This window comes from Equus quagga, chromosome 3, assembly GCF_021613505.1.
Source record: "Equus quagga isolate Etosha38 chromosome 3, UCLA_HA_Equagga_1.0, whole genome shotgun sequence".
NCBI classification, from domain to species: Eukaryota; Metazoa; Chordata; class Mammalia; order Perissodactyla; family Equidae; genus Equus; species Equus quagga.
In genome coordinates, this window is record NC_060269.1 from 51,605,714 (window position 1) to 51,618,177 (window position 12,464).

The 12,464-nt window shown below is 34.4% G+C and overlaps 1 protein-coding gene across 2 annotated transcripts in view; it reads left to right on the forward strand.

The window, feature by feature from the left end:
* TLL1 (tolloid like 1) overlaps window positions 1–12,464 on the forward strand; it is a 192,258-nt gene that overhangs the window by 107,370 nt on the left and 72,424 nt on the right. For both annotated transcript variants that reach the window (XM_046655576.1, XM_046655577.1), the window contains one exon: window positions 2,211–2,335. In XM_046655576.1, the coding sequence (XP_046511532.1) occupies window positions 2,211–2,335 (125 nt within the window). The remainder of the gene's footprint in view (window positions 1–2,210; window positions 2,336–12,464) is intronic.

Sequence of the window (12,464 nt, forward strand, 5' to 3'; positions counted from 1 at the left end):
CTCACTGAGAAAGTTCAGGAAGAGCCTGCAATTGCTTAATGGCCTGGATGTGGAGGGAGAGAATTGTTAACTTCTTTTATTTTATTTTATTTTATTTTGAATTGTTAACTTCTTGACCACAAAGAAATAAGAAAAGATTGGATGACTGACCCCTTCCGAATGGAAGGGATGTTACTTCAGTAGGCAGAAGGAGCCAAAATCCATCATTCCACTGTATGAGTTTGAATATATCTATTCCAAGATGTCCTTGACCTTTATAAATTGAATTTCTTTTGAAAATTGGAAAAACCAAAATTTTTCAAAGACTACAAATTTGTTTTTAGATATAGAAATAAAATATAGTGACTATGTTAGTCCTGAAGTACTGCAAAAATTGTAATACTTCGTTAATTTGGACTTACCTGCTTAATGTATCTGTTGATTCATGCAGCACAGTTGAAGAATGGCTTTTCTCAATGCTACCCTGTAGCTCAACTTCCTCTTCAACTGCCTTGGCCTAGCTGGAGTTGCATCTTATTAAGTATGTGCAAGCTTTACTTTTGATGGTCAATTCCCATAAATCGTTAGTTACCACCTCCCTCCCTTATCTCAGGTAGTGTATTAAGTAGTTCTATAGTTACTTAGATTTGGTTTTAAAGAGTTCCTTTCTCTATTTGTTATCCAGGTTTTATCTATAGAGCAATACTACCCTTACCCAGAAGCTGGGGAGAGTAGTTATAAATTACTCATAGATCACGTCACTCCTCTGTTTAACATCTTCCAGATAGTAACAGTTTTCCTCAGGCTAAAGTTAAATTCTCTGGCACTCAAACACTCTAGGGGTCTTCCCATCTCTGGGTGGTTGTATTTCTTGTTCTCTCTCTCTGGAACTCTCTACTCCCAGTTACCCACATTGCCCTGACCTTCACTTTCTTCATGTTTGGCTGAAATGTCAACTTGCAAGTGAGTTTTTCTTTGATCACTCTATTTAAAAGCTACCCCATCACTGGACAATCAATAGCCATCTTCTCGTCTTTATTTTTCTCCATAGTATCTGTCACTATCTCAGTTATCAATCTTTGTTTAATGTCTTTCTCCCTCCATTAGAATGTGAGAATCATAAGGGGAGGAATTTTTGTTTCTTTTATTTATTGCTATAAATCCAGTCAGATAACAGAGTTTAGTAAATATTTCTTAAAGGAAGGAGCTGAAAATGTTATTCTTCTAACCTGCAGTTTAAATACAATTTGTTCATTTATAAATTTTGGGAAGGAGTGTCCCATCATTCCTCCAAATTTAAGAGTTTTTTTACAATTGTATTTCTTAAACTACATTTATAGGAAGTTTCTCTTACTTTGAAAATCCTCATATACACACTCCATCCTTCTCACCACTTGCAGTAGTCTCTCAGTCCATTTAACCTTTAAGCTCAGTACCTCCTTTAGAGCTATAAATGTTGATATTCGTTCAAAAATTAGACTGTATGTTTAGTGCGCTATATTCAGAATTTTTAGTCATGCATATTAAGAAAAATAGTTTCTATCACAGCCTTGGGTGAAAAGCAATTCAATATCTATAAATTAACATTATTAGGGCATTCCTTAGTTTTCTTGCTTATTAATTTTACCATGAAAATTTTATACTATATATATGTGTATGTGCATGTGTGTGTATCACAAAACCGTTTTGCTTTAAAATGTCCTGTCTAGAATTTGACACTCTATTTTTCCTTGTTCTTTTAACATATACTGTAATAGATGGACTCATACAATACTTAGGTTAAATTAGTAGTTTAATTCAAAAATATTAGCTTTTGCATACTTTGACTTTTACAATTTTAGTAATCTCAAGATATTTATCTCTGTGAAGAAGAACTGTTTTACGACTTGGTAATCTAAGTGGTTCTTAGATCTGCTTGAGAGGCCAAAACAAAAGCTATAGTGTACTTGGTGGGGGACTGTATAGAATTCTAGATTTTTAAAAACATATACATTTCTGAGGAAAAAGTGCATGTCGTCATTGACTTTATACTAGGTATACACATTTAACAAACAATTATTTTTCTACTTTAATGAAAGTGTTTTGAAAGTCTGACACACTATTTAAATATCAGCACTGGTGTATCTCCCCTTTGATTGACTTGAGTTTGAAAAAAATAACCTTATATTTATAACAGATATATATGTCTTAATTGGGTGACTTATGTGTGGCTTGCTTCTGATTTTTTGCAGGGGGATGTTTCTGGATACCATTCTCCCCTCACGTGATGATAATGGCATACGTCCGGCAATTGGTCAGCGAACCCGTTTAAGCAAAGGAGATATTGCACAGGCAAGAAAGCTGTATAGATGTCCAGGTATTGCACCATACAAATGCAGAAGCATAATTGTGCCTGGTACTGCTATTCCAGATGAATAAGCCACAATTTACTCAGCTGCTTACTTGTCTCCCTCCATGCTGGCAAGTGACGTATTCAGTTCAAAGTCATAATCATAAAATGAAATAGGAGAGAACTCTGGAACACCCACTGCTATAATTAAAAACAAATTGCTAGAAGTCAAATTTCAAGTATAGGGAAAAGTATGTTTTATTTCTTTTAATTTAATGAGTAAAAGAGCAAAAAAGTATGGTTGGTTGATGGTTATTATCAAATAGTTGCATGATTTCGTAGTCAAATGCTGAGTTTCCTTGACAATATAAAAAAAAAAAATCCTTTATTTCAGCTTCAGAACTGAATCCCGAATGATCTTTTCTTTCAAGTACCATCATTAATGGTATACAGCTTTTATTAATTGGAATTTGTAACTTCATTGCAAAAAATAAGTTTTAACCATGTTGCTAGTGAGCTACTGTATGTTTTGCTTCTGGATAAAGTCGTGAGAAAAAGATTAATGAAATGTCTTAATAAGAATGTTGCAAGGGAACACTAGTGTCCTATTGGTCCAAGAAAGAAAAAGAGTCTGCTTCCAATTGGAAATGCTGCATACTCTATATACCTCCCATATACTCAAAATGATTTGAAATATCCTATGTCGAGAAACACGTCTAATTTTGCTTAACACAGCTTTTCCCTAATTTTTTTTCCATGGAAACTTCCTTTTACCTAATACTTACCTGTAGAATTCACTTTTGGAAATATTGTTCAAGATACTAAGATTGCAAGTGGTTAAATAACTATAAAAGTTTTAATCACCTGTTATTCTAGTAATTTTTACAGAAAATCAGGGATATTATGAGTATATTGAAGTTTTACATTTTTATGTTTAAAATTTATTTATATATATTAATTATTGAGAAGTTATATTAATTAAGTTTACCAATGTGATCATTGGTGTCAGTCCAGGAAACTTTCTTTATATAGTACAAGAGAGGGCTAGCTAATTCATTCACAAAAATGTAATACTTGCTCATTGACATGTGGTATAAAACCCTTTTGTTGAGCAGATCAACACTCAAGTGCATGCGAGAAAAAGTGAGTCAGTTGGATAATCACAGGAAATAGCTAGGAAGTTCACAATTCCGTGTAGGTATTGGCATCAAATTCATTGATTCAACGTGATGGATTCTGTTGAAACTTCTGTGGAGAGAAGGGGTTTTCTCCCCCTTAAGATAAAATTTCCTAAGGAAAATTGTACAAAATTATGTTTTTCCAATTTTGTTGTAACAATTAGTTTTTTTGTAATTCAGTTCTACTAGGTTTTCAGAAGGACATTTGAGGTTTTTTAAATTTAAAATTGTATTTAAAACCTTTTACATGTTAGTGATTCAATATTGAGAGTAAGTTTTAAAATGTTTTCTTTTGTACATAAACATACTTCTATCTAATTTTTCCATATATCAAAAAATAATTCAATTTAATGTATATCAGTTTACTTATTTTATGAATATTTATTTAAGTTGGATTCACACTTGCATAAATACCTTTTAAAATGTTTTATGTTTGTATGTAAAATACACATGCATGTGTGGCATTTTTTTAAATCTAAATTTCCATAGGATAGATGAAATTATAAGCAAATGGACCCACTATGACAAAAGACCTGGATGATCCTTGGCTAATTTGGATATATTATACTTTTGACTTTCAAAGTAGAAAATTTGGGGTAAGATTATGTGATAAATAGCTGCTAAATAAATGGATAGTTATTTAGTTTGACATATAAAACCATTTTGATTGTCTCTCTAAATATATATGTAAATACCTGACACTTGCAAAGCACACTAAAGATGCATTTGCACACAGAATTGTGGAAAGTCAATCAATAGGAATCAGGAAGTAATCACACTTAGGACACTGTAATTTAATTGTCAGCCTAGGGTTCTTGAAAATTTAAGTTATTAATAGGAAAATAATTAGTAAGTATAGTTTTGCTATTTTCTTGCTTGAAATATAGTAATAGTTAATGTGTACATTGCTTTGTTAATACACTAAAACCACTATCATGAAGGCACTATCATCAATGAGAAAGATACCTTGTGTTTCTAAAGCAATATAAAAACCAATTGCTGTATTACAGCTTGTAAGTTGCGTGGAGGAAGGGAAAGCTAAAAGATATGGGTATATTTAAAAAAATAAAGATATGTCAACTTCCAGTTCCAAAAGTCTTTGAGAATGACTTTTTTGCTATCTTGGACTTCATGCCCTCCCCAAACTCCCTCCCTTTCTTTTTCTGTCTCTCTCTCTTTTTGGTTTCTTCCTCTCTCCCTCTCAGCCACTCTGTGTGTGTGTGTTTGTGTGTGTGTGTGTGTGTGTGTGTATGTGTCTTTCTTTGAAGCTGTTAGATTTATGCTACATGTGGTTATGTATTTAAAGTTCTTCCTTTCTTCACAATGGAGAGTACTAATGATATTTATATAAATAGGCTTTCCGTAGACCAAATAAAATTAAGCTACCCTGATGCAGTAGGTTTACCAGTAACTCCGAGTACTTCTGTGGAATAGTGTTAAAGATCCATAACTGTACACAGAGTGTAAATAGGATGATTTATCTGAGAATGACCTAGGAAGTGAGTAAGAGTTTATAAAATGAGATCTCGTTGTGTCTTGGTTTTAGTACAGAGAAGAGAGGGTTATAAACCTGCATATTCCTTTGGAGTTTGTCATTGTTTTTTTGTTGTTATTGTTAGAAATTGCTGGTGAATAGAGCCAGTCAGAGGCTTTTGGCTGCTTTTACTCCAACTTTTTACTCCTTATTGGTTTATTCTCAAAGCTCTAGTAGATCTGCATTTTATAGAGCTATTCCTCAGAGTTTAATCTTGAAAGGAATACTGACCTGGTTCACACTTAAGTATACAAGGTTGTGGCTTTTATAGTCTATGATAAGTGGGGCCCTGAGTCCAAAAGGGCAAGTTTGTAATAGGCAGGTAATAATAAGGAGACTGTAAATACTCTTGCTCCACCTTTAATAATATAGGAAATGTGTTTTTATCTATCAGAAGATGAACAGCATTAAAAATGTATATACATTTTAGTTCCCTTAAAGCAGTATAAACTAATTTTTGTAGGACTTTTTAGCTGATAAATAACTCGTAATCCATTATTATATTTATCTACTTATATAGGTCAAAAATATAGATTAGGTTTGTATGTGAAACCACAATTACTTATCGTACAGTCAGTGCATGCTCATCATGAAAGAGCTCCATACAGGAGTAAAGTTGTGTTTTTAAGGTGATAGAATGAGGATAAGTTTCTTTTAGTTTAGAATTGTTTTCATTGCCATTTCCTGCTCATGCTTTTAGAAATACTTCTAGAAGCAGGCAAGAAAAGTCTTATGCATTGTTATATAAAGAAAGAATATGATCCTTTACAGCTCTGCGCTCTACTGATGCAAGCCAGTCATCCGTTGCCAGACCACCTAGGCCTGAAAGGAAAGAGAAGGGAAAGAAAGCGAGAGCTGCTCAGCCCTGGGATTGAGTAGGTTTCTGGACACTGTTGCCCAAAGGCCACTCCTATGTCCTCCCAATGGCTTCCAACCTTTCTAATATTAAGGCATCTTAAAGGACACCCACTAAGGCTACTTGCCTACATCATAATCCCTTGCATCCTATGCTGTCAGAACAAGAAATGTCCACGTGGGGGCGGAGAATGGGGCATCATTACAACTCTTCATCTTTCCTTTGACTCAATAATTAGCAGTTGGCTTGTAAAGGAGATCTTCTCTAATGTGTACGAGCTGTAATGTATCTTCTTCTTTTCATAAGTGATTAATTTGTTCTCTTGCTCTCTTTTTGGGGACCTTCTTTTTCTTGTGACTCTCATCTTCTAAACATATTCTCCTCTACTTTGACCTAATGTTAGGATTATTTTCCCCTTTTATATGAGGAAGATTAGCCCTGAGCTAACATCTGCTGCTAATCCTCCTCTTTTTTGCTGTGGAAGACTGGCCCTAAACTAACATCTGTGCACATCTTCCTCTACTTTATGTGTGGGACACCTGCCACAGCATGGCTTCCCAAACGGTGCTATGTCTACACCCGGGATCCAAACTGGAGATCCCAAGCCACTGAAGTGGAATGTATGAACTTAACGGCTGTGCCACCAGGCCGGCCCTCCCTTTTTATTTTTAAACTGCTTAATTTAACTCTTTTCCTGATACAGTCACTGGTCTTTATTTGTATTTTCTCTTAATTTGTTTTTCCTGTAGTCCCATGACCTTTTTGCTTATGATTACTTAGTACTTGTACCAGCTATCAACCCTAATATTCTCTCAGTAAATCTTAAATACACCAGGTAACATGTTAAATTTAGGAAAAATGTAAAATAAATTGATATCTAAAAGTAAAGGGTCTTCTGAGGATTAGAATTTTCCTTGTTATATAAAAGCTTATGTGTATTCACACATGAACACATGTACAATCTGTGTTCACAAATTTAAGTGTTCTTAGTTTTGGTATACATCCAGTGCATACAGAATGCCCATGTCTATGGATGCACATTTGTGTAGAGTTGTAGGGATGGTAGACCAGTTTCAGCACACATGGAGTTTGAACACTGGAAACTTTACATTGCTTTAAACACTTGTTTCATTAAATTTATCTTTAAAATCAATATAAGCTTCATTTTGGTTACCTAAAGTGTTAATCTTTTGGTTCCTGATATAGTTCTCTGAGATTCCAGGTAGAATATCTGTACTATATGTGCTTGTGTGTATATAATTCTTGGCTAAATTTTAAATAACTTTGCATATTGCCCAAGTGCAAAAAATAATAGTTTAGCCATTTTTTTCCTGTTTTATTTATGGATTCACTTATTCATCTCTCTGAAAACATTACCTAGTTCAGTGGATGGTGCCACACATAGATCATCCGGTAGGTCGGCCAAGCCAGAGCTGTGGAGGGCATTCTCATTTCACTCCTCTGTCTGCCTCATTCCTGCTTCCTTCGTGGTATCTCACATTCGCAGTGAATCTGCTACTCCAGGGATCCTTGTCTTTTGTCCAGATTGCTAAAATGCCTCTTAGTTAACCTCTTGCCTCCATTCTTTATAGCTCTTTGGTTCTCTGGCCACACTGCTGTTCAAGTGACTTTTTAATGTGCAAATCTTTGCTTATTTTTAGGGTAAGGGCTATTCTGTTTTCAGTATATCTCCTTCAGGATTTTCCCCTGTCTCCTGTCTGCCTCTTCTCTAGGTATTTCGCCTACAGCCTAGTTTCTCACCTCTACTTCATTCAGCCCCTGGCACCATGGTATGCTTGCCTGCTGCCTCTTCCTCCAGCCACAACACTCCTAACTGCCTCCAGGCTAAATCCTAGCTCATATTCAGTATTCAGCTCCTATGTGACCTCCTGCTTTAGAACTCCCTGGTCTCCCAGGACCCCATGGTGGTAAATTTGATCCTGGTCTTTGTGTCTTACTCCTATAATTGTCAGTTCACTCATCTTTTCCTATACTAGAGTACTTAGGATTTAGGATTGTCATTGGGCCTTTTCATCATGATATTCTAAATCCAGTTTAAATTAGGTGCTCAGCAAATAGTGAGTGTGTGAATGAATGAGTCAGCTTTAATACGTGAAAGACACTGCAGCAGGTGTTATGGCCACAGAGAAGGAATCACAAACCATACACATAAATAGCCCAGGTTCCGGGAGACCAAACAGACAGTGTCACTTGATGAGGAAGTAAGTCCCGTGAGTAAAGGATGCTAAGGCAGTTCTGAGGGGTGCTTAACCTGAGCTGCACACTGCATGAGGAAAGCTTCTAGGGGCTGGTACTTGTGCTTCATCTTAAGGGATGGTTCGTTCGGACATGGTTAGGTAGTTACGGCTGAAGGGTATTTTAAAATATTTCAGTAATTAATCTCTCCTTTATCACTCAGTGACTTAGGATTACTTGTAACATTTCCTTATCCTAAAATCATTTTAAAATTTTATTTTATATATTATATTTTTAATTTTAAAGGAGCCATAGGGTTTCTTTTAACATTTCCTTATCTTAAAATCTTTTTAAACCTATGATTTATTTATCATTTTTAAAAGTTTAAGGGAGCCATCTAATTAATAATAAGTTAACTAGGTAGGACAAGATGATTAGATACAGTTTTATTTTTTCCTCACTCTAGAGTTTCTCAAGACTTTTTGGGAAGAGACTTATTTAATACAAATTATTCTGTATATCTACCTAGGTTTTCTTTAGTATGAGTAAAATTATAAATATGATCGTATAAAATATGGAGAAAGGAAAGTTCTCAACCTTTGGTATTTAATAGCCATGTTATTAAAAGGACAAGAGTTTGTAATAATTGTTCAAAAACACACAGTCCAAGTACCATTTATTCAATTTAAACACAATTTTATATTCTGGAAGAATGAAGATATATGCAAATTATCTGATTCAAAAGTGAGCTGGATCATATGATAGAGTATTTAGAAGCTTAACTTCTTTTTTATTATTAATTATTTTTTATTTCGTTAAAAAACATAAAAATGAGATTAACAAATTTTTAATTGCACAGTACAGTATTGTTAACTATATGCACATTGCTGTACAGCAGATTTGTGGAATTTTTTCATCTTGCATGACTGGAACTCAATACCACTGAACAATGACTCTTCTTTTCCCCCTTCCCCCAGCCCCTGGCAACCACCATTCTACTTTCCACTTCCATGAGTTTGACTTCTTTAGAAATCTCCTGTAAGTGGAATCATGTGCTATTCGTCCTTCTGTAACTTATTTCACTTAGCATAATGTCCTCAAAGGTCATCTATGTTGTAGCATATGGCAGATTTTATTCTGTTTTAACGCTGAATAATATTCCATTGTATGTATACATTTTACTTATCCATTCATCCGCTTCTGGGCATTTAGGTTGTTTCTGTCTCTTAGCTATTGTGAAAAATGCTGCAATGAACACGTGAGTACAAATGTCTCTTAAAAATCCTGTTTTCAGTTACTTTGAATAAATAATGAGAAGTGGGATTGCTGGATCATTTAGTAGTTATATTTATAATTTTTGAGGAAACTCCACACTGTTTGCCTTAGTGGCTGCACCATTTTACATTTCTACCAGTGGTGCACAAAGCTTCCAATTTCTCCATATCATTGCTAACACTTGCTATTTCCTGGGGTGGTTTTTGTTGTTGTTGTTGTTTTTCTTTTTTTGCTAGTGACTATCCTAACAGGTGTGAGGTGATATCTTATTTTCATTTTGATTTGCATTGTCCTGATGATTAGTGATCTGAGCAGTTTTTCATATACTTGTTAGCCATTTGTATGTCTTCTTTGGAGAAATGTCTATTCAAGTCCTTTGTCCATTTTTTTAATAAGATTTTATTTTTTTTCCTTTTCCTCCCCAAAACCCCCTGGTACATAGTTGTATATTCTTAGTTGTGGGTCCTTCTAGTTGTGGCATGTGGGACGCCGCCTCAGCATGGCTTGATGAATGGTACCACGTCCGCACCCAGGATTCGAACCGATGAAACACTGGGCCACCTGCAGTGGAGCATGCGAACTTAACCACTCAGCCACGGGGCTGGTCCCCCTTTGCCCATTTTTAAATTGGGTTATTTGGTTTTCTGTTATTAACTTTTAGGAGTTATTTATGTATTTTGGGTACTAACTCTTTATGAGGTATATGATTTACAAACATCTTCTTCCCTCCTGATAGTTACCTTTCACTCCCTTGATTGCTTCCTTTGCTGTGCAGAAGCTTTTTAGTTTGATGTCATCCCCCTTGTCTATTTTTGTTTTTATTGCCTTTGCTTTTGTGTCATACCCAAGAAATCATCGCCAAGACTACTGTCATGAAGCTTTTCACATATTTTTTCTCCTAGAAGTTTTACATTTTTAAGTCTTTAATTCATTTTGAGTTGATTTTTGTGTACGGTATAAGATAAGGGTCCAATTTCATTCTTTTGTGTGCATCTATAGCTAGTTTCCCCAACACCATTTGTTGAAGAGACTGTTTTTTCCGCATTGTGTGGTCTGGGCACCCTTGTTGAAGATGAGTTGACTGTACAAGCGTGAGATTATTTTGGGGTTCTCTCTTCTCTTCCATTGGTCTATATGCCTTTCTTAAGCCAGTATCAAACTATTTTGATTACTGTAGCTTTGTAGTATGTTTTGAAGTCAGGAAGTGTGAGGCCTCTAGCATCTTCTGTCTTAAGATTGTTTCAGCTATTCAGGTTTTATGGTTCTGTATGAATTTTAGGATTTTGTTTTTTCTATTTCTGCAGGAAATGCCACTGGGATTTTGATAGGGACTATGTTGAATCTGTAGATTGCTTTCAGTAGTATGGGTATTTTAAGAATACTAAGTCTTCCAATCAATGAACACGGGATGACTTTTCGTTGATTTGTGTCTTCTTTCATTTCTTTCAGCAATGTTTTGTAGTTCTCAATATATAAATCTTTTGCCTCATTGGTTAAGTTTATTCTCAAGTATTTTATTCTTTTTGTTGCTATTATACATGGGGTTGTTTACTTAATTTCCTTTTGAAATTGTTTGTTGTTGGTGTATAGAAACCCAAATGATTTTTGTGTGTTGATTTTGTATCCTGCAACTTTGCTGAATTTGTTTATTAGTTCTAACAGTTTTTTTGTGTGGTGCAATCTTTATGGTTTTATACATATGAGATCATGTCATCTTCCTACAGAAGTAGTAGTTTAACTTCTGCATTGTGTTCTGTTTTACAGTAATTTTGATTACAATAGTGATAATAATAATTTGCCTCTGTATATTTCTTTATTTTTCTTCTTCTAAATATGACTGAGTTTTGTAGTTCAAGGACACATTGAGACACTTTAGACAACGTTCTTTCTATCTGTGGAAAAGATATCTAAGGGTTAAAGAAAGAGGACGCAGGGCATAATAACATTTGACCCCTACGAAGCAACTTTGATAAGTATGTGTTAGTAAGATAGCCGCTTTACAGAAAAGAAACTGAGGCTGAAGCTTTGAGACTTAGTTGTATGGCATAATTAATAGGTGTTAATGCCATGATTCAAACTTGTGTTTTCTCATCCACATACCTTGCTGAGTAAATGGACAGACTGTGCATTTAAACTTAGTAGTGCCACTTTTTCCTTGCAATTTTCTTTTAGGTCTTTTAGTAATAAACTTTACTTTTTCTATCTGAGCTTTAATCAACAAATGGCCACGAAAAGTGATGAAGGATCTCCCGTAGTATGGTTCAGGTAGCCTGAGACAACCACACTTACTGAGGAAAATGCACAAACGACTGCCACACCTTGACTATAGCTATTTATATGTCTTGCATTATAAACAGGTGCCATAGAATAGATTTATTTAATATTTGAATTATATGCTGTGTTCTGTTTTTTTTTTTAATTTTAGATAGATTTTTTTATCTTATCAGAACAGTATTGTTTATGTACATCTGTGGATTAAATATATTTAATTATTTTGGTTCCACTTTAGGAAATCCAGTACCAGCATTCTATGTGGTTTATTGTAGTTTTCCATCATTGCAGAATTTATTTTTAAACTGCTGAGAATTATAGATTTTTTCATTGAAACACATTCAACTCACAAATGATTATTTTGCATCTAAACTGATCCTATTTAGAAGCACATTGTTAGCATTAATAAAATCTTAACACATTTTTGTTTTTCTAAGAGTTCTTATAATGTTACATTTATCAAATGCCCTAGATGTTTCATGGAAAGTACTGAATTATGTATTTTTGACCTTGAGCATTTTCATTTTGTTCTAAAGTTGCTTTTATCTGCCTACTCACCAGAATAAACATTGCTTACTCCTACTTTAAATTTATTTTGTTGTGCAAACATATCTATGTTTCTAAATAAATATTTATATCGTATCAGACTGTTTTTACAGCTCTATTTTGTTTTCAAAGTCATCATCTTTCTTTCTTCATTTAACTCAAGATATACAGAACCATTTGTAATTTTTTGAGGATTTGATGAGATGAGAGTTCACCTGCTGGCAGCTATGGCTCCATATTATGATAACATCTCAATTTGACTTAATCTCCTTCAGAGGGAAGGAACTGTCCCTTCAAATT